Below are 27883 nucleotides of genomic sequence, written 5' to 3' on the forward strand. Positions count from 1 at the left end.
TTCAGATCCCAGAACCCATGAGCACTAGGATTAAAAGCATACTCCACTATGCCCAACTAGACTTTTCTTTTTTTAATACTTTTACAAACTGCATGGTATCATCTACACCTTCAACAATTAGCAAATTTTTCTCAATCTTGTTTTCACTGGAGACAAATTCATCTCAGTTACTGTTTTTGTTTTCCATTTCAGTTATATCTATGGAGGCAGGGCTTCTAAAATACAAGTACAGGACAGAGGTGGAGTTCAGTAGTATAGTACCTGCTTAATAGTCTGAAGCACTCCCACCCCCCACCCCGCGCCGCTTTTATTCTCAGCATGCCCCTAAAAAGAGCCCCCACCCTCACCAAAAGACACTCCTGTCAACGCAGGGCATAAGACACGTGTTTGACCATGAACTAAAAGGCTGCAGACTGGGGCTGCCCTAGAGCGCGGTATCGGACGCAGGGTCCTGCTGCGCCCCCTGGCGGGAGTAGAACTCGTCCGTCATGCTCTGCGGGATGCGCTTCAGCATCTCTTTGGGGAAGATGCGCAGCAGTTTCCAGCCCAGGTCCAGAGATTCGAACACGGTGCGGTTCTCGTAGGGACCTGGGGACCATGCAGGAGTGTAAAAGCTTCCTGTCCAGAAGAGAAGGGCCAGGTGGTCCCAGCCCCGCCCCCTGCCGCGCCCCACCTTGGGTGATGAAGTTCTTCTCGAACTTCTGCAGAAACTCCAGGTAGAGCAGGTCCTCCGAGGTGAGTGCCTCCTCCCCCACCACCGCTTTCATGGCTTGCACGTCCTTCCCGATGGCGTAGCAGGCATACTACGGAAGGGCAGTGTGGGCTCACCACCCCTGTAGGCTGAGCTCCACTTGCTGGGGACCAGCTTTGCGCAGACAGGAACTTCTTGTCCAGGTGGGGCTCAGAACTCCACCTTTTAAATTGGGGTTACCGCATTCACTGCCCCTCTCCTTACCAGCTGGTTGGAGACATCTCCGTGGTCCTTTCTGGTCATGCCCTCGCCTATGGCCGACTTCATCAGCCGTGACAGGGAAGGGAGCACGTTGATGGGGGGATAGACCTGGGGAGCAGAAGAGAGTAGCATGTGACAGGACCCAGGCTCTCCTTTCATTCACCTGCTCCTCCACACCCTATGGAAAAGTGAGAGGCTACACTCCGCCTGCTCTATTCTCCATAGAGTCCAGGCCTTGATTACTAGGTGGAAGACAGTCAGGGTTGTTACATAGACGAGTCTATACAGGAAGGAAGCTGGAGCTAGGGGCAATGAGGTGAAATTAGTTAATGAAACACAATTTCAAAACATTTAATATTTGTACAAGCAAGTTAAAGCTTCATAGTGTGTGTGTGTGTGTGTGTGTGTGTGTGTGTGTGTGTGTGTGTGCGCGTGCGCGTGCGCGCGCGCGTGTGCATGTTTTGAGACAGTGTCTTGTAGCCCAGGCTATCTGGATTCAGACGTGCTTTGTAACTAAGGATGGCCTTGAACTTCTGATCTTCCTGCCTCCACCTCCCTAGCACTAGGATTACAGGCTTGTGCTAGGTTTGCAGGCTGTGTTGTTGCCTGTATTATGTAGTGTGGGGATGGAACCCAGGCTTCCTACATGCTGGGCAGGCTCTTAACCAAATGAGCTACAGCCCCAGCCCTGTTACCCCTATTTAGTGTCACCAAAGCTAATAACTGCGAGTGGAAGAGAAATGCTTTATATTTAGTGCTTTCCATATGCTTCACATATACTAATGCACCCCCCAGTACATTGGTGTGATACATAAACATGGACCCAGAGATTAGCATCATTTTCTCTGGGTCCTATGGCCAAGTGGGCTAGCCTATGGCTACCTGTGAAGCACAGGCTCCCCCAGTGCCTAGCTCCTGACGGTGTGACTTTGGGCAGACCTCTCCTCCTTCTTGCACAGGAGTGATACATAACTCTTTTTCCATGTCTTGGCCACAGGGGAGCAGATGTGGGGAGAAAGGAGGCAGCTATTGGGAAGGAACAATAAATACCTGCCGGTTGTGTAGCTGTCTGTCCACATAAATTTGTCCCTCTGTGATGAAGCCAGTCAAGTCTGGGATGGGGTGGGTGATATCTGCAAGCAAATACCCTGTCCTCAGTGTATGGGGGTGGGGTTCTCATCTACTTGGGGGCACATGAATTCTTTCAGCATGGGGATGATGGGGTGGCTGGTCGAAATGGAGAGTGGGTTCTGGAGGGCAGGGGATGCTGGAGACTACCATCATTGGGCATGGTGAGAATGGGGATCTGCGTGATGGAGCCGCCCCGGCCCTCCACGCGGCCAGCTCGCTCATAGATGGTGGCCAAGTCTGTGTACATATATCCAGGAAAGCCACGGCGCCCTGGCACTTCCTCTCTGGCAGCTGAGACCTGCAACACCCACAATGGCAGGTATGTCAGAAGATGAAAGGCTAGAGTCAGGAAGGGAGATTAGGAGGTTGGACTGAGGGGACAGAAGAGGAGTGCCCAGCCTGTGATTGAGCCCTGAGACTTGCTGAGAGGAGCAGGCCTAGATGAGTGAATTATTTTATCAGGGTGGATGTGAGGCCAAGGGAGAAACAAGGAGGTGTGGTTTGAATCTGACACCCCTCAGCCAACATACCTCCCGCAAAGCCTCTGCATAGGAACTCATATCGGTTAATATGACCAGCACATGCTTCTCACACTGGTAGGCAAGGAACTCAGCTGTGGTCAGGGCCAGACGAGGGGTGATGATCCGTTCAATCCTGGAAGCCAAGCATGACAGCGCTCAGGGAGCCTGGGGGCCCAAGCCTGGGCCCACGAAGCCCCAGAATGGAGTGTAAGGTCGGCTGGGAGGTGGCAGGGGAACAGATAAAATGAGCCCCGCCCAGGGCTCCTGGTCAAGACAATGGTTCCTAACAGTGGGCACTTCCTGGCAATACTGATGCTCCCTTGCCCACTGTCCAAGGTGAGCCAAAAATGTGCCTTTCCTGCTTGAAGCCATCCTGAGCTGGCCATTTCAGTTCTGGGCTCTGGGCCTGTGGCTCTTCCCCTAGCAATGCTATCTTGGCCTCCAGAATTCTGTTATTTAGTTTGAGGGTACCCTTAATACCCAGGATAGGTTATTAGATTTTTAATGTCATCCATGTGAACCCCAGATTGAAAGCCCCATCTTCAAAACTTTCAAAATAGAGCATTTTCTGAATAAATGCCACAAACAGTGGTCTCTCCAGTGATGACCTTGTTCAGGTGACACAGGGATGAGAGGTCCCTGACTAGGACAGCTGCTGTGGCACAGGTATGAGGAAATCAGAGGGCAGGTGGGGTCCTGGTCTGGCTCCCTGGCATGGCCCAGGCCTCAGTTTCCCTATCTGTACAACCAAGAGTTATTCTCACAGCTCTAGCCCATGGCTGTAGTTCTGGGATGTCCTGAACCCCAGTATCCCAGGTCTAGGAAAGGGGAAGGCCCCAAGGGCAGTCTGAGCATAGGAAGGACTCACGTAGGATCATTGGCCAAGTTCAGGAAGAGGCAGACGTTTCCCATGGTTCCATTCTGCTCGAAATCTGACTTGAAGAACCTGGCTGTCTCCATGTTCACCTAGACACATAGCCAGGGGAGCTGTGGGCAGGCCGTGTGGCCGAGAGCTGGGCTTAGCCATGACCAGCTTTTCTCAGCAAAACTTGGGGACTGACAGCTTCACAGTCATTGGCTGTACAGGTGAATAGTCAATGAGACGGCCATAGGGCCCAAGAAGGACTCATCAGGTCCCCTACAAAACTCAGCCTTTTTAACCTTCAGCTGCTTCTTGTCCCTCCCTTGGCCAGCTACTTCCCGACCCAGGCCCCAGCCTCCGATTGCACCCTCTGAGGACCCTTGGCATCCTTTTTCAGAAGATACCTTGTCTCTGTAGGTTCCCTGGGCTCCTCCTCCAGGCCAAGTATGGCCCTGGGATGCCTCAAGGGTCACTCTGACCTGGTCACTGAGTCCATCCCTGCCCTCTTTAGCCATGCTGGGGTCTCTGTCTCCAGACTGGCCTGAACTTTAGGGGCTTCTCAGGGTGCAGGACTCAGTGTCCCCCATCAGAATAGGCTGTGCTACAGCAAGGCAGGCAAGGCTATTTCTCACCGTTTCCAGACTTGCCTCCAGCTCCCCTTACCCCCATGGCTGCAAAGACAATGGCAAAGTTGTCCTCATGGTAATCCAGCACAGCCTTGGACTTCTTCACCAGCCCGGCTTGGCGACAGATCTGGGCAGCAATCTGAGACAGGGTGGACCAGGAGGGAGGCTGTCAGGGCCAGAGCCCTGGGACATCTGGCCCACTGAGCATCACTATGGAGGATGGATGTTACAGACTTGGGGTGGGGAGAGTCCAAGCCCCGAAGAGTGAGGGACTGCCCTGGATCCTGCAGTCTTTCTCGGGGTTGGGGATGGTCTCTTCTGTGGCTACTAAGGAGTTGAAGGCACCTGTCACAAGGAGCAGGGCAGCATCCCCAAAGAGCAACAGTCTTGTGTGAATTTGGGCAGTTTAGCTCAGGATAGCTGAGCCTTTCAGAGCCTGCACCTCCCACAGCCTGCTGGAGCCATATGAGACTAGAGTGTGTGTGACTGTGAGAGCCCTCTGTCCTGAATCAGGATGTGGTGGGGAGGGAGACTCTCGAAAGAGAGTTGGCACAGTCAGGAATGGTGAGGAGGGATATCTAGAAACCTTGTCACACCAGTGGCTCTGAGAGGACCGCGTGGTTCTTGTCTGGTGGTGGTGGTCAGGCAAACACAAGTACAAGGACTGCCTGACACAGGCTGCCAGCTGAGTGGGGCTTCTACACTGGAGTCTACTCGGGCTCTCTGAAGCCAGTGAGCACTCCATTCACTAGGGACAGCGTGCAGCCCTGTCCAGGGGCCATGTGTGACTGTATGTGTTGGGGGTGTCTCTTACGCCACCCTGACCCTGAGCTGTCAGGAAACACCAGCCGGGGTGGATGCTGGTCATTCCTACTCTTTGCTTGGCACAGAAGTGCTCGGTGCTAGCCTGGAAGCCCAGGCCTCTGCTTGTCCCCATCCTTGGTTATGCGTCCCTCACCTCATTGTGGGGGAGCCCAGCTGCAGAGAAGATGGGGATCTTCTGGCCACGGGCGATGCTGTTCATGACATCAATGGGGGAGATTCCTGTCTGGATCATCTCCTCGGGGTAGATTCGGTCATGAGGGTTGATGGGCTGGCCTGGGAGGGGAGACCATGCAGGTTCAGGCTCCAGCCCTTCTCCCACCAACCACCACTGTCTGTCTCTGCCAACCCGCTCTTCAACAGCCCCTTCTGCAACACGGAACTGTGTGCGCAGCATCACCCGGGCATCTGTGGCTCTTGTGCATGTGAGACGCAACTGAAAGATGAAATTTCCTTTCATTTGAATTGGTTCAAGTTTAAAAAGCCGTTTTCTCCATGCTATCTTAGATAGCATTGCCTGTAGTGGGTAGCCATTCCAACCCCCATTGAGGCTTCGGTAACTGTCACGCCCTAGCATCTTAGCTAGACAGCCCCCCTCAACATCTAGGCACCTGAGGGGTGTTCAGAGGACCAGAGGGTGACTCAAAGACTATGTGTGAACAGACATGTGCTTTGCCACTGGCTTGCTGTGTGGCCTTGATCAGTGGGTGCGGGAGGCTCCACCAGCCTCCATTACTGCCTCAGAAAACTGGTGGGTGGGGCAGTCAGGTCTCCTGAAGAATAGCTGGGGTTCTAGGAAAGGATCCTCTGCTGTGAGCCTCCCGTCCCCAGCTCCCAGGATAGAGCACAGGGAACTGAAGGCCACAGGGCATGGCTGGAGGTGCTGCGCAATGATAGAATCTCCCCGGAGTGCTGGGGCGGTTTGGGGTTCTATGGTGGATCTGGGGAGGGAGGCCTTTGCTGATCTGCCCGTTCATCTGGCCAGCTGTGGGGCTAGCACTGCCTGGCCTAGGTCCCTGCAGGACTTCCAAGGGTAGGTCGCAGAAATGATGGCTCGGGTGGGCAGGTGCTAGGGCTGTGTCCTCAAAGCCATGCAGGCTGAGCATCCACTCTCTCACCGTTGATGTCCAGGAAGTCCTCTGCCATGACAGCAGGCCCTTTGTCAATGGGCTTGCCAGAGCCATTGAAAATCCGACCTGGGAGGGACAAGGGGTTCAGGAAGGTGTCAGGGCTCCCAGCCTGTGCACGGCCACCAGCTCCACATACTCCTCCGGAATCCCATCGCCCTGTGTTCCCCGCCTCCTCAGCGCCCCCCCCCCCCCCCGCCCCGCCATCACACATGCCTGACTTCTGTGACTGTCCCTGCCAAGGGCAGGGTATCTTCCTTCCTTTGCTGTGAATTTTCACAGGCAAGGCATTTTGGAGTCACCCTGACCACTGGCCTGGGCCCAGGTTGATCACTAATCAGAGGATCAGGCCAGGTAAGGAAGGGCTTAGTCATCCCTTTCGGCCTGGCCCCGAGTAGGTGGCTTCCCTGCACCTGTAATGACTGAACCTCACGCCTTCATTGTTGAGCATGTTCTCTATGTTGGGCCCTGCACTAGGGATGGGAGCTAGAGAGAGAAAACAACCTCTGGTTCAGAAGGCACGTAGGAAACATGCGTACAGACTTGACTAGGGAAGCCAGGAGGGAAAGACGGAGGAGCACCCGGCCCGCCCTCCACTCTCACCCAGCATGTCCTCTGACACAGGAGTCCGCAGGATGTCCCCTGTGAATTCACAGGTGGTCTTCTGGGAGTCAATCCCTGAGGTCCCTTCAAACACCTGTGAGTTAGGGATTGTTGGGAGGGGCTAGCTGGAAAGAATGGGCCACCCACGGTAGGCACTCAGTGCATAGCTCTGAGCAGGGTACTCTCTGGGAAACAGGGCCATTCCTCCCTCCAAGGCTTGTGAAATAGGATGGGAACTGGGAGTTCATTCTTCTCATTGGCACACTTACCTGGACAATGGCTTTGGTCCCAGCCACTTCCAGCACTTGGCCACTCCTCTGGGTCCCATCCGGGAGGGTAAAGTTGACAATCTCAGCATACTGGGCAAACTGTTAGGGAGAAGAGCCACCCAAGGTGAAGCTCCTGTCACTTCCCATCTCTTCTTCTGGTCTCGAGTTACTGCCTGTCCTATTGTGCCCAGATGTGGGGAAGGGGCTTTGTTTGGGAAGGGGCACCCTGGAGATAACTGAGACTTTAATCAGAAGCACGTGTTAGATCCAAATCTCTTTTCTTAGTGCAAGTTTATGGCAGCTGTCTAATTACTTACACGGCTTACTGAGCCCTCAAGTCATTAACACATGAGCCTTAGTTTTCTCCTCTTTAAAACAAGGGTGCTAAGAATAAGCCCCACCCCACAAGGCTGCCATGACCAGGATGGGAACCCTACAATCAAGCTGTCAGCACAGCGCCAGGTGGGGTGGGGTGGGAGGGGGGTGACTCAGCAGCACAAAGTGGCCATTGTGGCCAGCCAGGTCTCCTGAGCACGAAGGAGGAGCACACTTGTCACCAGAAGAAAGACTCCCTGTTTTCTAGGTGTTACTGAACCAGTGACAACCTATTCCTGGCTATGGAGCTGGGACTGGCATCTGTGTAATGGTTAGGAATTTAAACAAAAATCAGGTTAATAAACAAAATATACAAGGGACTTCTATGATGAAAAGGATTTGATTAAAACATTTGAATAGGCATTTTCTCTAAAGTTGCAGATATGGCCAGTAGGCAGGTGGCAACATGTTCATGGCCATTCTCCTTGGTCACCAAGAAAATGCAAATCGAAACCATGATGAAGTACTGCCGCACACCTGCTAGGGTGGCTGAAAAAGCAAAAGCAGATGTTAACACATACTGCTGAGGACATGGAGAAATCAGAATCCTCTGTATTCTCCCGGGTGGAGTATAAACCAAAGCACTTGGTTTACACTGAGTAACATGCAGCTCCTCAAAAGGTTAGAATAGAGTCACCATTTGACCTAAGCAGATTTACTCTTAGATATCTACCTGAGAAATAAACACATATATATCCACATAAAGTCTTGAATGTGAGTGCTCATGGAAGCATTATTCAGAATAGCAATAAAGAAGAAAGGAAGGAAGGAAGGAAAGAAGAAAAGAAGGAAGGAAGCAAGGAAGCAAAGAAGGAAGGAAGGAAGAAAGAAAGAAAGAAAGAAAGAAGAAAGAAAAAGAAAAGAAAGGAAGGAAGGGAAGAAAGATAACAGGGCGTGGATCTAGTACCAGACAGAGAGTCCGATGCTGTCTTCTGGTCTCTGTGGACACTGCGCTCATATGCATACACACACACACATACACACAAATAAAAATAAATCTTTAAAAGAAAAAGAGAACAAATATCTATTAAAAAGAACCTACAACAAGCTCTACTAATCATATTCAGAAAACAATAAAGAAATATATATAAGAATTTAGAAGAAATGAATGAAGACTTAAGAGAATACAACTCAAACCAAAACCAATTAAAAATTAATAGAAAGAATGATCTTATAAATTTTTTTTTGAGACAAGATCCCTGGCTAGCCTGAAACGATATGTAGACCAGGCTGGACTTGAACTCACAGAGATCCTCCTGCCTGTCTCCGGAGTGAAGGGATTAAAGACTTGTACCATCTTGGCAGATTCTGTAATTTTTAAAAACTTTTTCACATTAATTTTTCCATGTGCTTTTACTCAATTCAGTCAGATCACAAGTTTATTTCATTTTTTACAGGTAAAGATGAACTTACATAAATAATGAGAGATTCAGTATAAAAGGATGTGGATTTGTGAACTATTTGTTACAGTGGAACCCATAAACAGAATGGGATTGTGGAATAAATCTATATTTTTTTTTCTCTGTGACAAAATTCCTGACCAGAGCAACTTAAGGAAGGCTTTGTTTGGCCCTTGGTCTGAGAGGATGCCGTTCATCATGATGTGAAAGGCTTGAGACAGAGCTTGAGGTCACAAGGAGAGATGAATTCCAGTGCTGGGCTTCCCATCTCCCTTTTCCCTTTTTATTCAGCCTGGGACTCCCTTATGGAGTGGTGCCATTGATATTCTGGGCAAGTCTTCCATTCTCAAGTGCACCTCTCTGGAAATGCCCCTCACAGACACACCCAGTGGTGTCTCCTAGGTGATTCTAAAATCCAGTGCAGTTGACATTAAGCACAAGTATCAGTATATTCGGAAACACAACCTGCTAGGCCACCATCCAGCAGGGGTACATGTGTCTCTCTGCACATGCGCTGTTCACCTGAATATGAACATAGCCTGCAGGTCTCACACAACTGTCCCATGGGCTGGAGACAAAGGGACAGATGGTTAACTGTCTTTCCTTTGTTTCTCTGGGTACAAGGAGCATGTATTATTTTTTGTTACTAAAATGTAATAACATTAGATGACATGTTATAATGCCACAAGTTATCATAGTCATGGCTGTCAGTCTGTCCCCTGATGGCCACACACTACTGACCTTATGAATCTGGGGAATGTGGCGGATGGACTAGTGACTAAGGTGTGCCACTCCCCCAGGGCCTTCCCTGCTCAGATTTGCAGCGATGACGGCCACTGATGGCGGTGTTGTTTGCACTGGTGAAAAGAAAGACGAGAGAAGGTGTCCCCTTCTCCAAGCGAGCACTTTCTAGGCCCTGCGGGTAGGGTTGCTGGAGGAGAGGCCCTCCCCAAACCCGAATCCGAGGGGGTAGGAGGTGCGGAAGTCCAGCCGTTTGGCGCTTCAACCACAAGATGGCGCGCAAGAGCAGAGAGACAGAGGGACGTCCGCGAAATGAGATCTACAGCAAAAGTCCCGCTCTTTTCCTCCCCGCTCTGCTCCCTGTGAACCTGAGTCTCTGAAACCACCCCTGTCCTCAGTGATTGTCAGCTTGAAGAGGAAAATTTCAGGCCAGAGAACGCTAATTTGGGCCTAAAAGAAGCAAGGCAATAAACCCGCTCAACAAAATATGGCAGGGAAAGAAATGCAGCTCAGGATAGAGTGCTGGCCTGGCCTGCGTGATGCCCTGGGTTTGATCTCTCGCGAGTGGGTCGGGGCAGGGAGAGGGAGAGAGGGAGAGGGGGAAACTGGCCGATGAACAGAATTTCCAGGGCCAGCACTCACTAGGCCCCAGCCTTGAGTACTGGTGGTTTTTACAGCCTCCCACAGACAAATTGTGAAGAAGAAACTTGGCAGGAGACTTGAGGGGTGACAGAGTTAGAATAAAACAAGGCCCCTGGATGGGCAGCTTAAAAGAAACCCCGAGTATGGCCTAGAGGCCAGGAAGGAGACTGAAGACTCTTACCTTGACCTGGTCGAGCACCACTAGAGGCCCATTGACGCTGCACACGGTCCTGTAGGCTGGGGGAGGGAAGGAGTGGGTCAGCATCTCACCTCTAAATCCCGCTATGTTCTACCTCCAAGGAGAATGTATGCATGTGTGCACACGTGCGCGCGCACACGCGCACACACACACACACATTCACTGAGACACACATTTACTGAGACACACACACACACACAGAGAGAGAGAGAGAGAGAGAGAGAGAGAGAGAGAGAGAGAGAGAGAAGCATCCTGTCTCCTGCCCTCTGTGCACCCCCACCTCCTCCTCAGCCTGGGCCATCAGGGTCATTAGCTGTGACAGCGCCAGCCACCATTGCTGTAAGGGTCAAGCCCCTGCCACAGACCCCCCACTGTCTCAACACCTGCAGGATGCTGGAGGAGGGCATGAGGGCAGAGGCCTCCTCAGAGTCCTGCCCAGGCCTGCTGAGCTCTCCACCCTGTGTGCTTCCCCTCTGGCCTCAACCCCCACCTCACCTACTCCCTCTTCCCAACTCCACTTGAATGTTCCAAAGGCGTCTGGGGCACAGCTGTGGCCTCCTGGGCCCTTCCCCAGGCCCCCATTGCCATCCCTTCACCCTGCACTGATGAGCTCTGTGGGGTGAGGGGTGCTGCCCCCCTCTGCTTCCTCCACCAAGCCCTGGCCAGGTCCCCCCAGCACACTGGGCATCCTAGTGGGTAGAGGAGGGTTATACCAGGAAGAAACACACACACACACACACACACACACACACACACACACCACTGAGAAGAAAGCTCAGCTCCCAGGGTAAGATCCAAGGACAGTCAGCTAGGAAGCCTGCCTCTGGTCCTCCTGGGGCTAGCTCAGGGGCTCTGAGGAGGCTGTGGTCTCTTGACTGGTAATGGAGTACCAAAGCTAGTCTCTCCCAGGGATTCTATGGAGCACCAGTAATACAGTGGAGACAAGTGATTTGCCCAAACCGGATGAGTGGGGTGCTGAGAAGGAATTGGGTCACTCACAGACCACAGAGCTCAGGGGAGCTGGGCACCATGGGCCTGGGACTGGAATGCTTGTGGCACATCTTGGGAAGGGGCTGCCCTGGGCCCTCCATCAGCCCACACTGTCCCACAGAGGAAGCCAGTGTCCCTGTTCATGCCTTCCCAGTCACTGAAGCTGTTTCACAGCACATCCACCAGAAAGAGCAAATGCACGAGGCCATTCTTCCGCTGGTCTTTGCAAGGACCCTCCTACTGTAAGGACTACCTGGAAAACTCAAGGCTGAGCCCAGGCTTGCCAGAGTAGGACGCTCCGTTCCCTCCCAGAGCTACCTACTGCCCCTGAATCATCTACCTGCTGTCTTCCCTCAGCCCCTGAAGGAGGTCCACCTTTATCTGAGGCAGGATCCAGGAGAAGCCTCTCCTGGTGAAGGGCCAGCTCCTCACCCTATATTTGTCTCTCAGGCTAGCCCTACCACCCATGTGCAATGGCTCCCTCTCAGCCTCTCCCCCTCCCCTGCACTCACTCTCACAAGAGGACTACTACATCATCAGGCACATTCCCTTTCTTCCATATCTAGGGTCCTTGGAAGAAACCCACAAGGTCCCCCACTGAAGGGCTTCTTACAGATCAGCCCAGGCTCTGCTCCTTCCCTCTCACTTCCTGTTCCCTGGGAATCTTCCCTCCTCCCTTCCTTTCTTCAAATCCTAGCTGTTGAATGCCATCCAACCACCACTAGCAAGGCAGATAAATGACAACTCAAATGTAGAGCCTAATGTCCAAAGGCAGGGACAGAAAGAACGTGGCATTGGGAAACTATGAGACACTACAGGGATGTTTAGATGGGACAGATCAGGATGGGCTAGTAAGATGAAGGTGGGATGGATGGGCCACGTGGAGGGCAAGATAGGCAGGTGAGGTAGGTGCAAAGCCAGCAGGCAGAAGAGATGAAGGATGGGATGGGCCAGGGACCAGAGTGAGTGTTCAGGGAAGAGGCATTCTCAAGTCAGGGGACGGAGTTAAGGGGAGCCTTCCAGCCAGCCCCAGCGAGTTGAGAGAAGTGCCCATGGCAGAGTTGAAAGAACCCTGATTGCTAGCTGCTCAGTGCCTTGGGGGACAGAGAGGAGGAAGGTGACTCAGGACTCCTCTAGGCTGGCCTCCAGTGTGAGGAGAGCTGTCAGACATGGTCTCTGCCATCCCTGCTCAGCACAAGGCTGGCACTCCGTACATTGGGCTGACTGAGTTCTGGAAGGCACTAACTGGTTCTATCAGTTCATTATTCCCTTATGTCCCCATCAGACCAACAGGTATCCCCACCTTAGCCTCAAAGGGATGGGAGTCCTGATGCCCAACACAAAGGCCACACCCCCAGCTGCTGCCTGCTGAGGACCACAGAGGAAAAGATGAGAGAAAATATGTATAGTATTGAGGGTGGTGGTTTGGGGGGCCACAACAGACACTCTGATGGAATTTACACTGTGAGGATGGTACAGAGTGGAGCTGGTGACACCAGCAGAGACAGGGCCAGGACCAACACCCGACCAGGGTGGGGAAACTTTTGGACTGGCAGGTAAGTGTTTCCAAGCCTGGGGAGAGCTGGCATTTTGCTAGATCCACAGAGTTGGGGAAAGACAGCAGTGAGTCTGGAGTCAAGAGACTCCAGGGTGTGTGGGTCTGAGTAAGTGGCTTGTCTCGGGAGAGAGAGAGCCACAAAGCCCAAAGGGATCACTTTTGGTTTCACAACTTTGGGAGACAGGCCTTTCCCTTTCTTCTTTGACAGCTCCCGGACTTCGTGATTCACAGCTCAGCCTGAGAAATCTCTGTTAATCTGAGGTCCAGCAAGTCCACCTGGAGGGAGGGTACCTGGAGATGGAGGTTAGGGACTGGAGGCTGGGCACCCTGCCTGGGTGAAGGAGGAAGGAGTGGAGGCCATGCTGGGCACCCTGCCTGATGTCAAGGGGGAGAGACAGCGCTGGGTGGCCTGCCTGGCTCTCTGGGAGTCAGGTTGGGAGATCTTAGCTTCCGGTTAGGCCAGACCACATGGCGATCACTGTGAGATCTCTGAGTCTCCACTCAGCGCCCCAGCCTTCTTTCCAGACTGCAGGATCCAGCCGCTAGCTCAAGGCAGGAACGGCAGTGGCCGGAGGAAGGCACAGCTCTCTGCATTGAGGCCCTCACTGTAGAAAACTACCCAAGTACCATTTTCTATTCAACACGGGACTGACTGCAAGTCCTTCAGGCCGTGCCCTTGCCTACCTCCTGCAGTGCTTCTCACAACTTCTCCTCTGGAAATCCCCAAGACCACAGACTGCTACCCTGAGGGATTGTAGACCCCAGCACAGGACTAGGTCTTTTCTCAGAGCCCTCTGGTTTTATTGGATTTTTTATTTTATTTATTTTTGTGTATGTGTGACAAGGTTTCACTCTATAGTCCAGGCTTCCTTCAAACTCACTATTCTATCGCAAGCTGACCTCAAACTCGTGGCAATCCTCCTGCCTCATCCTCCTGAGTGTTGGGATCATAGGTATGCCAGCACTCCCACCTTCGGGTTGTCCAGTTAGGACTCAGGCAAAGGGAAACTGAGCAACGGAGATGTCTTTGACTGGTGGGCACCCTGACTGTGCCCCTTGCATGGGGAGGCAAGCTAAAGTGTGTGTGTGTGTGGGGGGGTCCAGCTGGCGCTGGGGCACTCGGGGATTAAGGCACTGCCCACCCGGGATGTCCCACTTGACCCTGAAGAAAGACACAGGGTGATGAGCTGCCAAGAGAGCCCTGGCGCTGACCTCAGGGCTTTCCCTCAATGGGCTGTCCCCACACTTAGCAGACACTCTCCCCCCTCTGCTCACCCCCTCCCATTGTCTCTGACACTGGGGGCTGCAGTGTGGAGGAGAGCTCCCTACCCCCACCTCCCCACAGCTCCGGTCAAAGGCTCAGCAGGGCTCCTACGAGGTCCTAATTAGCGCCTGACCAGCTACACCTGCAGTGTCCTGTCTCCCTCCCCCAGCAGGCTGGAGGCCAGGGTGGGGGCAAGCCTAGGGCAGCAGGTCCTGCTCCTCCACCCCCATCCCAGCTGGGGGGGACTAGGGGAGGGGGTCCCTACTGGAAGATAGGGGTCCTAGAGTCAGAACCTGCTTGTTCAGACTCTACTGTAACTACCTCCCCTTTGGCTCTCAAACCCTGGAGGAATGGCCTGACCTGGCCCCATCCCTCCAACTAGGCTGTCACTTGTCCTTTCGCACCTTTGCACACCTGTACTCACCCCCACGTGCAATGCTCCACATCTACCCAGTGATCCCATGAAGCGGCACTGCCTCTACAATAAGCCAAGGAAGGCACTTGGGGAGTCCGGGCAGTTCCGCTGAAGGAAGGCCCTGCTTCTCAAGGTGGCTATTGCCAGCACTCATGTGCAATCCCAACTCTGTCCTCCTCCTCCTCTCTGGCCAGCTCTGTCCCTCAGCATTAAGTCACCCTTCCAGTTGCAGCTGTGCCCTGGGATGACCAGACGACCTCTATGCAAGACTACGGGAGCCCTGGGGCCCCTGACCTCTGGACTGGCCCATCTCCTAGGCTCCCTCTCCAGTTCTTCAGCCTGAGCTTAGGGCCTGGAGTTTCAGAGTAAAGGGCCTGGCTGGAGGAGGAGGGCAGAGGGGGCACAGCATCCTTGTCTTGGGGGGGGGGCAACAGTCCTGGGGAGGGGGCTCCAGACACTCCTACCCTCGGGCTCATTCTCCTAGGAAGAACTCCACCCAGGTACCCAAGATGGATGGAGGGGTATGGGGAACTAGGCTGAGCCAGGCTAGGAGGGTGTCCTGGAGGGCTAGCCCAGCCCCTGGGCTATCCACAGCCTTTGCTCTGTCACTGTGGCTGTGATCTTGTTGTCTTGGGTTGGGGGTGGGTGGGTGGGTGTCAGAACCTGCAGGGTGTTGACAATAAATAAGTGGCTGGCTGGAGGGAACCGGTGAGAGGCTGTTCTAGCCTGGAAGAAAACGTGGGGTGAGGGGAGGCAGCACAAAGGTTGTACCAGGAGATCCTTGTAGATCCCTGCAAGGCCGCATTCCAGAAGGAAAGCTGAGCCTGGAGGTCCAGGCCCCTGCCCCACCCAACCTGGCAGCTCTCCTTTGCCCACAGGTGGTTGGGCCTGCAGGGGCAGGGTATCACATGGCCCAAACCCTGGGCATAATGAGGCCCCACTCGCCACTGATTTCTGGGCCCTGGTGACTCCAGCTTTTGCCTAGGGGACTCTCTCTAGACTCTGTATGTCCATGAGGCAGGGCCTCCAGGCCTCCTTGAGAAACCTGGCTTGTCCCCTTTTGTCTTTTTCCCCCGGCTGGTGCGTGCTGTACCTGTCTTGCTCAGCCTCAGCTGGGCTGGGCACCCAGGGCTCTGCTCCCTGAAGGCTGAAAGGCACTTGCTCTGAGCTCAGCTGTTGGCTACCCTGTATGTATCCACCCCTCCCCTGTGGGGCTGGGTAGCTTTGCAGTCAGGGTGAAGAAGGGTTGACTGTGTCTAGCTCCTTCCCCTCACCCAACAAACACACCCTGTTAGGAGCCTCAGGCTCTGCTCAGCCGAGGCCACTCAGGCTGGTTTACTCCAGTGAGCTGGGCTGCCTGAGACTTAACCAGGCTAGGGAGAGTGACCTTGGACAAGAACATGGGGGGTGGCTTTGGCCCTGTGGACCTCGCCAGGTTTTCTGTCCCTGACCTGGACTTGGCTCGCCCTTACAGATCAGACACAGACAACATGAGAAAGACACACCATGTGTAAACAGGTCCGTGCTCTTACCCCAGCCGTATACACAGATTACCACAGCTATGTGTGTTCTCATACACCATGTAAGCATAAAGCCACGTGTTCTCGCCCCTTGAACACATGTGCACACCATATCCAAGCGCGCACACACATATTCACTCACCTCACCTCCACTCTGTGTGTACAAGCATGCACACACACGCTGTTGCACATCCCGCCCCCACTCCCAAGTGGAGAATGCCCTTCTAGTACATGTTTCTATATACAGATTCTCTCCCCTAGGAAATGATGCAGGCACAGCACACTGGTTACTGAATTCCTCAAGCCAAGTGCCCACTGACTATACTGCTACATATGTCCCTGCAGACCCATTTGCCCACTCATACATGCCCACATGTGTTCTTGTTCCCTCCTTCCCTCTGTCTGTCTCTGTCTTTATCTCTCCCTCTCTCTCCTCTCTCTATCTCTGTCTCCCTCAAGCTCTCTCTGGACCTTGGGTCTTAGACAGGATCCTGATGATAACAGTTGCTATTCAGCCCTCTCCTCTGCCTGAACGGGGAGCTCCATCCCTCCACCTGCAGAGGTGACCTGGGCACAGGCTGTGCCACCACATGGCTCCACTGGACCCAGAGCCCCCTGGTCTCCTTAGGTCTTGGTCCTCCTTTTCAGAGGCAAAAACATGATCCCAGCAGCCCTCTCCCCTCACCAGCTGGACATGAATACTCACTGACACGGGGGTGGGTGATGTAGTTTCGGGTCACAACCTGCACATGCTCTCGAGCTGTGACTGGGTCGCAGCCATTGCTAGTGAATCCCCCAGGCCTGCTGTCTGCTTTCGTGGCCATGGTGTGTGGAGAGCTGGGAGTCAGTGCCTGAGAAAACTGGTGGCAACTCTAAGACTTCAGTTCCAGCTGGAGCAGGCTGCTCAGCCTGTGCCAGCGGCCACCCCTCCCTTCCTTCTGTCCCTGCTCCCCCCTCCTCTGCCAGGTTGACTGTAAACAGGGAAGCTGGCACGCACCAACTCTGAAGGTTTCTCAAGCACAGGCTGAGCAGATCCTGTAGTGGCTGGCCCCCGGGTGCCAGGTGCTGAAGGCTCACAATGACAGACAGAGCGGGGTGCACAGCATTTTTCTAACTTCTATGCCCCCCCCCCCACAGTTCCCACAGTGAGTGTGGCTTCAGCTTTACCTACTTTCGGCAAGTCCTTGTCCCTCACCATATCACTCTTTGGTCTCCTCATGCTCTATTTCTGGCAGATTGTCTTTTCGCTGTCCTCACACCCTGCACCCTTTGTCCTGAGCCATACTGGGTGCTCCTTCCTCTCCAATTCCATCACCTTGTCGTCTGTAAAGGCTCATCTCCTGGCCAGTCACAGGCCACCTCCTGCAGGAAGCTACCATGTTCCCTGGATCAGTCTGAGCTGTCTTCCTGTTCACTCCCTCGAGCACTGGTCCATTTCAGGTCTCTGCTCCCTCTCTCAAGCATCCCATTATGTCAAAGAACTCTTCTGTTGAGAGCTGGGTGTGGCTATGAGGGATCAGAGTTCTGACTGCATGCTTCCATGAGGCTACACTGCAGGTGAAATGATATGAGCTTCCGCTCGTGGTCCCAGCATTACTTTTCTGTGTGATAAACGCTAGGTATTAAAAATTGCTACCATTGTGGGCAATTAGGTGTGATGGTTAACTTCGACTGCCAGATTGACAGGACTTAGAAGCATCTAGGAAATATACACAGCCCTCCCAACTCCTGCCACCCCCATGCCTTTCCTACCATACCGCAATCTCAAATCATGATCCAAAATAAACTTTCCCTTTGCCAAGTACTTTGTCATAGCAATGGAAAAGTAACTAATACAGAAACTGGCACCAGGAGTGGAGTTGTGACTACGAACCTGGCCACGTGCTTCTTAGATGTCTGCAACTGGTTTGTGAGAGGAATGCGGAAGAGTTTTTCAGCTGCGGTCTGGAGGAGCCCTGGATTGGTGTAAGGAGAGTGACATTGGCCATTCTGGTGGAAGATGAGAATGCTGAAGAGATACATGGACAGTTGAATCCCAGCACACACGACGTGTCAGAGGGAAACAAGGACTTTATGATGAAATGGGCTAGACGTGATTCATATTATATTCTGGAAAAGAATCTGAATTTATTCTGCCTGTATTCTGAGAATTTGAGTGAGACCAAATTTAGAAGTGATGGATTGGTCTGTTTGGCAGAGGAAATCTCATGGCAGGTATGGTGGTTTGAATGGGAATGGCCCCTGTAGCCTTATATGTCTGAATGCTAGGAACTTAGTTGGTAGAACTGTTTGGGAAGGATTAGGAGGTGTGGCCTAGTTAGAGGAGGTGTGTCACTGGGGCTGGGCTCTGAGGTTTCAAAAGACTAGCACCACTCCCAGTGCTCGCTCTCTCTCTCTCTCTCTCTCTCTCTCTCTCTCTCTCTCTCTCTCCTTCTTCCTGTTTGTGGATCTGTGTATGAGCTTTCAGCTGCTGCTCCAGCACCATGCCTGCCTGCCTGCCTGCTGCCATGTACGTGCCATGATGTTAGGTGATGACTCTAACTTTGCAACTGTGAGCTCCTCTATAAAGTGCCTCTAGTTGTGGTGTCTTATCACAGCAATAGAAAAGTAATTAAAACAGCAGGACAGCATTCAGGCTGTAGCATGGTTACTGCTCACTGATCTTGTGCAGTGAGAGAGAGCAGCGTGTATGCAGAGCAAAGATACGAAAAGTGTACAGTTTGTCAAAGGGAGAGAGTTTAACGTTCCAGTCAAAGCAGGGTTGGAAGCAGCTGGGGCTGTTCGAGAGGTTAGGGCCGTCACAGAGAAGCATGGCACTCTGCACTGGAACAATAGGAAATGGGCTCTGATGGCAAGACCACCCACCCACCCAACTCTCCAACTTGTAAAAATGCAAATTCATTTGAAAGAAGAGAGCCTGAACTGAGGAACCCCGACAAGTTTTCTGAAGATCTGACTGTGGAAGAGCACAGAGGCCACTACAGCTGCAGCAGAAGGGGCCAGACCACATCTCAAGCTGATAGCAGACCTTGGCAGCAGCAGCCACCTGTTGCTGGTTTTAAGAACATGCAAAATGCAAGAGCTGTATAGAGCCATGGAGGTTTGCACCATGGTCCTAGAAAGCTATTGAGGCCAGGTCATGTGTGGCAGGTTTGAATCTCCTTCAAGGAGGCCCTGAGAAGCTGTTGCATGGAACTCTGAGGGTAAAGCTGAAGTTGTAATGGAGGTGCTAGGGCCATGAATATCTTTCGAGGAAAACTGTAAACACAGCATGGAGTTAGCTCAAGACAGGTGCTTACATGTGCTGCAAGTAGCAGAACGAAGAGACAGAGCTAGCCAAGCCTGTTGGCACCTCTGTATCCCTGCCTGGATACCTGGTCCCAGGTGCCAGAGCTCCAGGATGTGTTTCCTCTGCTGGGTTCTGGTCCTGCCTTGGCTCGTTCTTTCCTTCTTGTGTCCCATGCATCCCTTTTGGAATGGAAACACTTATTCTGTGCCACTGTGTATTGAAAGGGTGTTATTTTTAAAAGTTGGCTCTTTCAGTCAAGAGTTTGTCTGATCTCCACACTTTGACCAACTGTGGAATAGTGAAGACTTCAGGAACTCGTGGAGATAGACTAAACACATTGCACACTGTGAGATGAACATAAGCATTTAGAGACCAGGGGTAGAATACTGTTGATTAAAAGTGATGTGTTTATGTGCCAAGTTAGTGGGGGTGGTGATGCTGAGTAACCTTGATTGTCACCTTGATGAGGGGGGTGATGCTGGATAACCTTGACTGTCACCTTGATGGGGGGATGCTGGATAACCTCAACTGTCACCTTGATGGGGGAGGATGCTGGATAACCTCGACTGTCACCTTGATGGGGGAGGTGATGCTGGATAACCTCAACTGTCACCTTGATGGTGGGAGGATGCTGGATAACCTCAACTGTCACCTTGATGGGGGGATGCTGGATAACCTTGATTGTCACCTTGATGGGGGGATGCTGGATAACCTCAACTGTCACCTTGATGGGGGAGGATGCTGGATAACCTCGACTGTCACCTTGATGGTGGGAATGTTGGATAACCTTGACTGTCACCTTGATGGGGGGATGCTGGATAACCTCGACTGTCACCTTGATGGGGGAGATGCTGGATAACCTCGACTGTCACCTTGATGGGGGAGGTGATGCTGGATAACCTCAACTGTCACCTTGATGGGGGAGGATGCTGGATAACCTCGACTGTCACCTTGATGGTGGGAATGTTGGATAACCTTGACTGTCACCTTGATGGGGGGATGCTGGATAACCTCGACTGTCACCTTGATGGGGGAGATGCTGGATAACCTCGACTGTCACCTTGATGGGGGAGGTGATGCTGGATAACCTCAACTGTCACCTTGATGGGGGAGGATGCTGGATAACCTCGACTGTCACCTTGATGGGGGAGGATGCTGGATAACCTCGACTGTCACCTTGATTGGGGGATGCTAGATAACCTCAACTGTCACCTTGATGGTGGGAATGTTGGATAACCTTGACTGTCACCTTGATGGGGGGATGCTGGATAACCTCAACTGTCACCTTGATGGGGGAGGATGCTGGATAACCTCAACTGTCACCTTGATGGTGGGAATGTTGGATAACCTTGACTGTCACCTTGATGGGGGGATGCTGGATAACCTCAACTGTCACCTTGATGGGGGAGGATGCTGGATAACCTCGACTGTCACCTTGATGGTGGGAATGTTGGATAACCTTGACTGTCACCTTGATGGGGGGATGCTGGATAACCTCGACTGTCACCTTGATGGGGGAGATGCTGGATAACCTCGACTGTCACCTTGATGGGGGAGGTGATGCTGGATAACCTCGACTGTCACCTTGATGGGGGAGGATGCTGGATAACCTCAACTGTCACCTTGATGGGGGAGGATGCTGGATAACCTCAACTGTCACCTTCATGGGGGGGGGTGATGCTGGATAACCTCGACTGTCACCTTGATTGGGGGATGCTAGATAACCTCAACTGTCACCTTGATGGTGGGAATGTTGGATAACCTTGACTGTCACCTTGATGGGGGGATGCTGGATAACCTCGACTGTCACCTTGATGGGATTTAGAATCACCCCTACTATATTCATACTTCTGTGTAGAACTGTCAGGGCATTTCCCGAGTTTTAAATAAGGAGGGGAGGGTGACAACAGTCCTTGGGCTGGGGGCCCAGACTGAAGAAAAATGAGAATGAGAACCAAACACCAGCGTTCAACCCAGCTTCCTGACTGAGGCTGCAGTGTGACCGACCACCTCGCTTCTGGGGCTTCCCACAGATGGACTCCCCGTCAAGCTGAACTGCACCTTCCTGCAATCAGCTGAAACAAATCTTTCCCTCCTCACCTTGCTTCTGCTACACACTTTGTCCTGGGAACTAGAAACGTCTGGCACAGTGGGTGAACGACTTCCCGAGAATCTATAATTATTACAAATAAAGGTTCGGGCTGGAGAGATAGCTCAGAGGTTAAGAGCATTGACTGCTCTTCTAGAGGTCCTGAGTTCAATTCCCAGCAACCACATGGTGGCTCACAACCATCTGTAGTGAGGTCTGGTGCCCTCTTCTGGCCTGCAGTCATACATGCTGCATACATAATAAATACATAATTAAAAAAAAAAAACAACAAATAAAGGTTCAATGGAAGCACCGTGAGCAGAATGAGACTTTTCTGAGTGCTTCATGCTGCAGAGGCCTCTCCCCAGTCCAGCCTTGCTCTGGCATACCTTTGATGCCCTCTCAGACCTCCTTCCACCTTGCACCATCCACCCTTGAAGGACTTACTGCCCACCCGAACAAGCATTTTGAATTTGAAAGAAAAGCTCCCGGAGGAGAGAGCTTAACCCGAGAAAGCACCGATGTTGTAGGGCTGTGGAGCCCAGATGAAAGCTGTGTTAATGGTGGACCCACGCCTGTGGACACCAGCCCCAGGCCCACCCCTTCCCTTTTGAGGTTCCCATTTTTGCTGCACATTGAGGACAAGGACAGAAGGGGGTGAGTTGGTGCTGCTGGGACCATTTCCCTTCTTTATTTCAGTGAGACACACACACGCACACACGTATGCACACACACGCTCACACGCACATGACACACACATCAGAGAGTACGTTGGGACCAAAGTCATTTGGTACAGTCTCTGAGCTGAGGGCAGTGGAGAGGAGCATGCTGTGCCCACTTCTCTCTTCCAGGCCTGCTCAGTACAGTCCACAGGGGCCAGGAGGTTGGGGTCGTGCTGTGCTGGGGACTCAGTGTCACACGGGGACGGGACTCTTAAGTGTCAGCTTTCTTGCCACTTTGGCCAGGGCTGCCTACTTTCTGTTGTTCTAGCCTGATGTAGGGCTCAAACGCTGAGGACCCCAGTTTGTAGCTGACAGGCAAGTCCAGGAGCGAGCTGTGGAAAAGCAGGTGGCTGGCAGAGGGGGCGACGCTGAGGCCGAGGGCACTGGATTGAGGCTTGGGGAGGAGTTCCTGGGGTCACCCAAGGAGGTGCCCCTGTGGCAGGCAGGCAGGCCTGGCAGGCCCGGCGTCAGTGTCAGGAGGCTGGGGGCCCTGGGCACGGAGAGCAGCCGGCCCTGTTCCAGAAGTCGCAGAACGCTGGAGGTGGCAAAGGCCTCAGAGGCAGAAGAGGATGCCCGCTTCTCCAGGTCTCTGCTCTGGTCCTTCTTCTGCTTGGTGCGGCGATTCTGGAACCAGACCTTCACCTTGGGGCAGAGGGCACACAGGGATTCCAGAAGGGGCAAGAGGAGGAGCAGGAGGCGGAGCCAAGAGAAAAGGAGAGGGAGTTCAGAGGTGGGGTGGGATGAAAGGGCACAAGGGGCAGGGGAGAACAGGGGGAGAAAGAAGGGCAGACTGTTAGTGTCACTTCACAACAACCTGGACCGAGGAACTGACTGGAGACCTCAAGTCTCAAAGTATAGACACCCCTTCGTTGCTGCTCTGACTCTGGCCAATGGGAGCATGTCGCTCCGAGAGAGAGAGAGAGAGAGAGAGAGAGAGAGAGAGAGAGAGAGAGAGAGAGAGAGAGAGAGACTCCAAAGTCATGACTGTCATGACTCCTGTGCTGGGGAAGCTGAATGTCTCACAGGGAAAGGTACAAACCCATTCGGGGGTGACAATGACCAGGGGTATGGAAAATGCAGAATGACAAAATTAGGGGACCGTGCTCCCCACTACACTCTGCCGTGGCAGAGTTCTATGAGCAGAAGGAGAGGAAGACACGGGCAGGGTCTCCCAGCAGGCAGGCCCTAGACACGTGGAGAGAAGGCTAAGGGGAGGTTGGGCTGGGCTAGGACCTGGCATTCTACTTGTCATACGTGGACTCTTAAGCCTGGCTGCGCACAAATTTCCTGTGCACATTGTAAATCCTAGTGCCCAGGGCTCATTCCAAATCCTTTCTGTCCGCGTTGGGTCAGGATGGAGATATCAGGATTTCTTTTTTTCTTTTCTTTTCTTTTTTTTTTTAATTCATTTTCTGTGCATTGGTTCAATGAAGGTGCCAGATACCCTGGAAGTAGAGTTACAGACAGTTGTGAGCTGCCATGTGGGTGCTGGGAATTGAACCCAGGTCCTCTAAAAGAATAGCCAGTGCTCTTAACTGCTGAGCCACCTCTCCAGTCTCTTCTGCCCTGGCATTGGGAGTTCTAGAAAACCCTGTGGGCGATTCCAATGTGCTGCAGGTAGATCGCCTTCAGAACCCAAGCCTGTGTGTTTCTCTTCATCGATCCCAGGGCTCCTGGAGGCTGGTTCATGGGGCTCAGTGACTTTGAGACAGGCTCACCAAGAAGCCTTTTATTCCTCCCACCGCTTGTACTGATTCTTTCAGACTCTGCTCTATCCCTCTTCTGGGAAGCCATTGCTGGCTGACTCCTGAAGGGCCAGGGCATTGTCTTGTGGGGTGTTTCCTGGGCACTGACTGCTCCGCTGGGCTCCTTAGTGCTCTGCAGAGGGTCTCTGCAGGCTGCCCTCTTGGATCCCTGGATCTCAAGGAATGCTTGGTGGCTTCATGTCCTGATATTTTGCTGGGCCACAAAGGCCCACAGCAAAGAGGAACGTAGTTTCCAGGACTGAGAGTCTTTTTTTCTGGCAGAATATCTCCTTGGGCCTGAGGTTAGTGCTTGATTCTAAGGCTTGTTCATTTGAAAATGAAAATGCCATTAATAATTTAGAAATCAGGCAAGGTCTCCCTGTGAAGCCCAGGCTGGCTTTAAACTCTGCACCCCCCTGCCTCAGCCTCCTGAATGCAGGGATGATAGGCATGCACTAGACCTTTGTCCTTCAAAGGCCACTTCCTGAGACCATGGGCTCATACAGAATCTGGATGTCTGAGTGTGAAGGCAGCTTGGCTTTTCCTGGGCTAGGTCCCTCTAGTCCGCTGCTTTGGACTTCCAGGGCAGGGGCAATGTACTGGGACTGCAGACAATTGCTGAAGAGCCAGAGTAGCACTTATTTAAGCTGGTGACTCTGTCAGTCCTGGGGTTTGGCACTTGTCCTTAGCCTGTCCCTTGGCCAGTTGAGAGAGAGGACCACCGAGTCAGGCTCTCTCACCTTTCCTTCCCTCAAACCTCATCTCTTCCCATTTCCGGTTCTGGGCATGTTTGTTTATGTGGTTTGAGACAGGGTCTCATGTAGCCCAGACTGGCCTCAAGCTCACTTTGTAGCCAAGGATGACCTTGAACTTCTGACCCTTTGGCCTCTACCTCAAGAAGGGTGAAGAGACTCTCCTTCTCTGTCTCCCATTTCCACATAGGGGCATGGGGATTGCAGATGCTCACATTCGGGTTTTCAATGTGTCTTCTGGGGATTCGAACTCAGCTCGTTAGGTTTGCCCAGCAAGTGCTTTTACCCACTGAACCTTCTCCCATTTTTCTCCATGCTTCTTTCCTTCCTCTCTCCCCATTTCCTTCCTCTCTTCCCCTTTCCTTCCTCTCTTCCTCTTTCCTTCCTCTCTTCCTCTTTCCTCTTCTCTTCCCCTTTCCTTCCTCTCTTCCTCTTTCCCTCTTTCTTTCCTCTCTTCCACTTTCCTCTTCTCTTCCCCTTTCCTTCCTCTTCCTCTTTCCTTCCTCTCTTCCCCTTTCCTTCTTCTCTTCCCCTTTCCTTCCTCTCTTCCCCTTTCCTTCCTCTCCTCCCCTTTCCTTCCTCTCTTCCCCTTTCCTTCCTGTCTTCCCTTTTCCTTCCTGTCTTCCCCTTTCCTTCCTGTCTTCCCCTTTCCTTCCTCTCTTCCCCTTTCCTTCCTCTCTTCCCCTTTCCTTCCTCTCTTCCCCTTTCCTTCTTCTCTTCTCCTTTCCTTCCTCTCTTTCCTCCCCTCTTCCTTCCTCTCTTCCTCACTTCCTCTTTCCTCCTCTCTTCCTCTCTTCCTTCCTCTCTTCTTCTTTCCTTCTTCCCTTTCTTCTTCATCTTTTAAATTTTGTTTGCTCCGGGATAGGGTCTCGCTGTGCAGTCCAGGCTGGCTTCCAATCCTTTATACTTCAGCCCCCACCCCCTGAGTGCTAGGATTGCACGCATGCGTCACCACTCACAGCCCAGCCCTCTTGCTGACACTATTGGCCCTGCCTTACCTGTGGCTCTAAGTTTTCCCCTCACGTGTGTATGTTCCTCCCAAGTCATGGTCCCATGTCAGCTCTTGGCCTCATACACCAAGACAGTCCCAGATACCAGCACCAAATGGCGGAAACCTGGCCTGATTCTCACCTGGGTCTCAGAGAGGTTCAGCTGGCGGGCCAGCTCCGTGCGCTCTCGGCCCACCACGTACTGGCAGCGCTGGAACTCCATCTCCAGGCGATACAGCTGCTCTGCCGTGAAGGAGGTGCGGGTCCTCTTGGGTCGGTCAAGGTCCAGGCCCTTGGGCAGGACAATTTCTCTAATGGTTCCCTTGGCATCTGCAAGGGCCATGAAGGGAGCCAGGTTAATTCACTGTGTTAGATCATCTGTGTGTTTTTTTATTTCCTCTTCCTCTTCCTCCATCTTCTTCACAGGGTTTCACTGTATAGCCCAGACTGACCTTGAACTCATGGCCTGGTAAGATCCTATCAAGAATCCTCAGGTCCCTGCCTGAACACTTGATCTCAGAGAACTTGCTAAGCCTCTCTGAGCCGAGCTTCCTCATCAACCTCATGCAGGGAGTCATATGTCATGGGTATGGAGATAAAGATAGATGGATGGATGGATAGGTAGGTAGGTAGGTAGGTAGGAAGGTAGGAAGGTAGGTAGAGATAGAGGGAAGTTGAAAAGGAGGGAGGGAGGGAGGGAGGGAGGGAGGGGGAGAGAGGTGCGAGAGGGAGGTTGGCTATCATGGCCTGGGCAGAAAGGACTCACTGTGACTCATCCAGGATTCTGTTCCCTTTGCAGAGTAACTAGCTGGGACAAAACAGACCAAGTCCTCAAGTCCAGAGAAGATGGATTAGAACTGAGTGTGGTCAGTTACAGAAGGCTTTCTGGAGACACGGAGCCCTGGTCCCTCCTGGGGTCCAGAAGGATGTTAGCTGATGTGATACAGAGGGCAGAAGAGAAGCTGGGAACCCCAGGAGGGGCCCAAAGGCTGATACCACCCTGCTAGGCTGCTGGGTTATCTTCCAGCCAGGGAACTAACCCACTCGCTGTATCCCTGTACAGCTGAGCCATCTCAGGCCTTAGGCCAATATCTTTCACACAGAACCCTCTTTAGTGCTTTGGGCTCCGTTTAAGAAAGGCCAAAAGCCACAGCCCACGATCACCACAGAGCACCACAAAGCGCTCAGAGAGGGGAAATGCTGTAATCTAAGCTCCCCACCACTGATGTGAAATCTGTTAGCACAGGTAATAATCAGACGGTGGGATAAGGCAGCACTGTGCCCGTGGGATCCACCAGGCACACAAGGAGACCAGCTGCAGTTGCCCACAATGGAGGAGCAGCAGCCTGGAAAGCTTACCACCAGCTCAGCAGGGCACTGCATGCCTGCAAGCCCAGCTCTTGGGAAGTGGAAACACGAGGACCAGAGTTCAAGGCCAGCCTGGGATACAAGACCCTGTCTCCAAACAAAACCAATGCCGCTGAACGACTCAGGCAGCTCTTGCTCAGGAAGCCCCTGCAACATGCCATCTCCTGCAGCTGCAAGGATCCTCATTTCCACCAGGGGGCGCAGAAACAGCTTTTGCTATGTGCTTGGAAGCAAGCAGCTTCTAAACTGGCTTCTTACATAGTCGTCCTAAGAAGGGTGAGAAGGGGCTGGAGATACCGCTCAGCCGTGAAAAGTGACTGTTGCTTTGCGAAAAACCTGGATTCTGTTCCCAGCACCCATATCGGGAGACTCACAACACCTTTAACTCCACCTTTGGGGGATCCTACACCCTCTTTTGGCCTCATGGTATGATACACATGTGCACATATGCCCCCACAGACACATACACATAATTAAAATATATTTTAAAGATATGAAAGCAGGAGACTTGTGGGGAAGAGGGAGCCCAGAGGTGTGAGGGTGGGGCTGACAGGGTAGTGGGTTTAGTTCTAACACATTATGTACATGTAAACAGGCAACAGTAGCAACAAAGGAATCAGGTTCTTCAGGCCCTGCCCTGGGCCGGGGGTTGGTCTTCAGTTTGAACCTTCTCAGTGTCTCCACGGAGATGGAACTGTCATTTCCCTACTTTATAGACAAGGAGCAAGTTTTAAGTAACTTCTTGAAGGTCCCACTGTCAGTATTCAATAAACCCTAGAAACACCCTGATTAGCAAGCACACTCCTGTAATCCCACCACTAGGGCGATGTTAGCAGGAAGACTGCAAGTTCAAGGCTAGCCTAGGCTACATAGTGAGAGCCTTTCTCAACAAACAATAACAGCAACAGCAAC

At 52.5% G+C, this 27883-nt stretch overlaps 2 protein-coding genes and 1 long non-coding RNA gene across 3 annotated transcripts in view; 1 reads left to right on the forward strand and 2 right to left on the reverse strand.

The window, feature by feature from the left end:
• Nucleotides 1-403: 403 nt before the first annotated feature.
• On the reverse strand, nt 404-16900 carry Atp6v1b1 (ATPase H+ transporting V1 subunit B1). The gene is made up of 14 exons (XM_059258107.1): nt 16724-16900; nt 10253-10308; nt 6914-7012; nt 6645-6738; nt 6033-6110; nt 5051-5190; nt 4130-4231; nt 3473-3570; nt 2614-2737; nt 2231-2381; nt 2003-2085; nt 956-1060; nt 674-803; nt 404-588 (listed from the first exon to the last, which is right to left on the reverse strand). Exons 1-14 carry the CDS (start codon nt 16839-16841, stop codon nt 425-427), a joined length of 1542 nt encoding a protein of 513 aa, XP_059114090.1. The 5' UTR covers nt 16842-16900; the 3' UTR covers nt 404-424.
• A 4159-nt stretch (nt 16901-21059) lies between these two features.
• LOC131905972 (uncharacterized) lies at nt 21060-26975 on the forward strand. Its single transcript, XR_009378082.1, has 3 exons — nt 21060-21500; nt 21694-22052; nt 26403-26975. It is a non-coding gene; the product is annotated as an uncharacterized LOC131905972 (long non-coding RNA).
• The window catches only part of Vax2 (ventral anterior homeobox 2), a 28305-nt gene continuing 22490 nt past the window's right edge, over nt 22069-27883 (reverse strand). Inside the window, exons 2-3 of the mRNA XM_059256766.1 lie at nt 25746-25933; nt 22069-22759 (exon numbers count right to left, since the gene is read on the reverse strand). Coding sequence (XP_059112749.1) covers nt 22382-22759; nt 25746-25933 — 566 coding nt within the window. The 3' untranslated portion in view covers nt 22069-22381. The remainder of the gene's footprint in view (nt 22760-25745; nt 25934-27883) is intronic.

The sequence above is a fragment of the Peromyscus eremicus genome, chromosome 3 (assembly GCF_949786415.1).
Source record: "Peromyscus eremicus chromosome 3, PerEre_H2_v1, whole genome shotgun sequence".
Classification (NCBI taxonomy): domain Eukaryota; kingdom Metazoa; phylum Chordata; class Mammalia; order Rodentia; family Cricetidae; genus Peromyscus; species Peromyscus eremicus.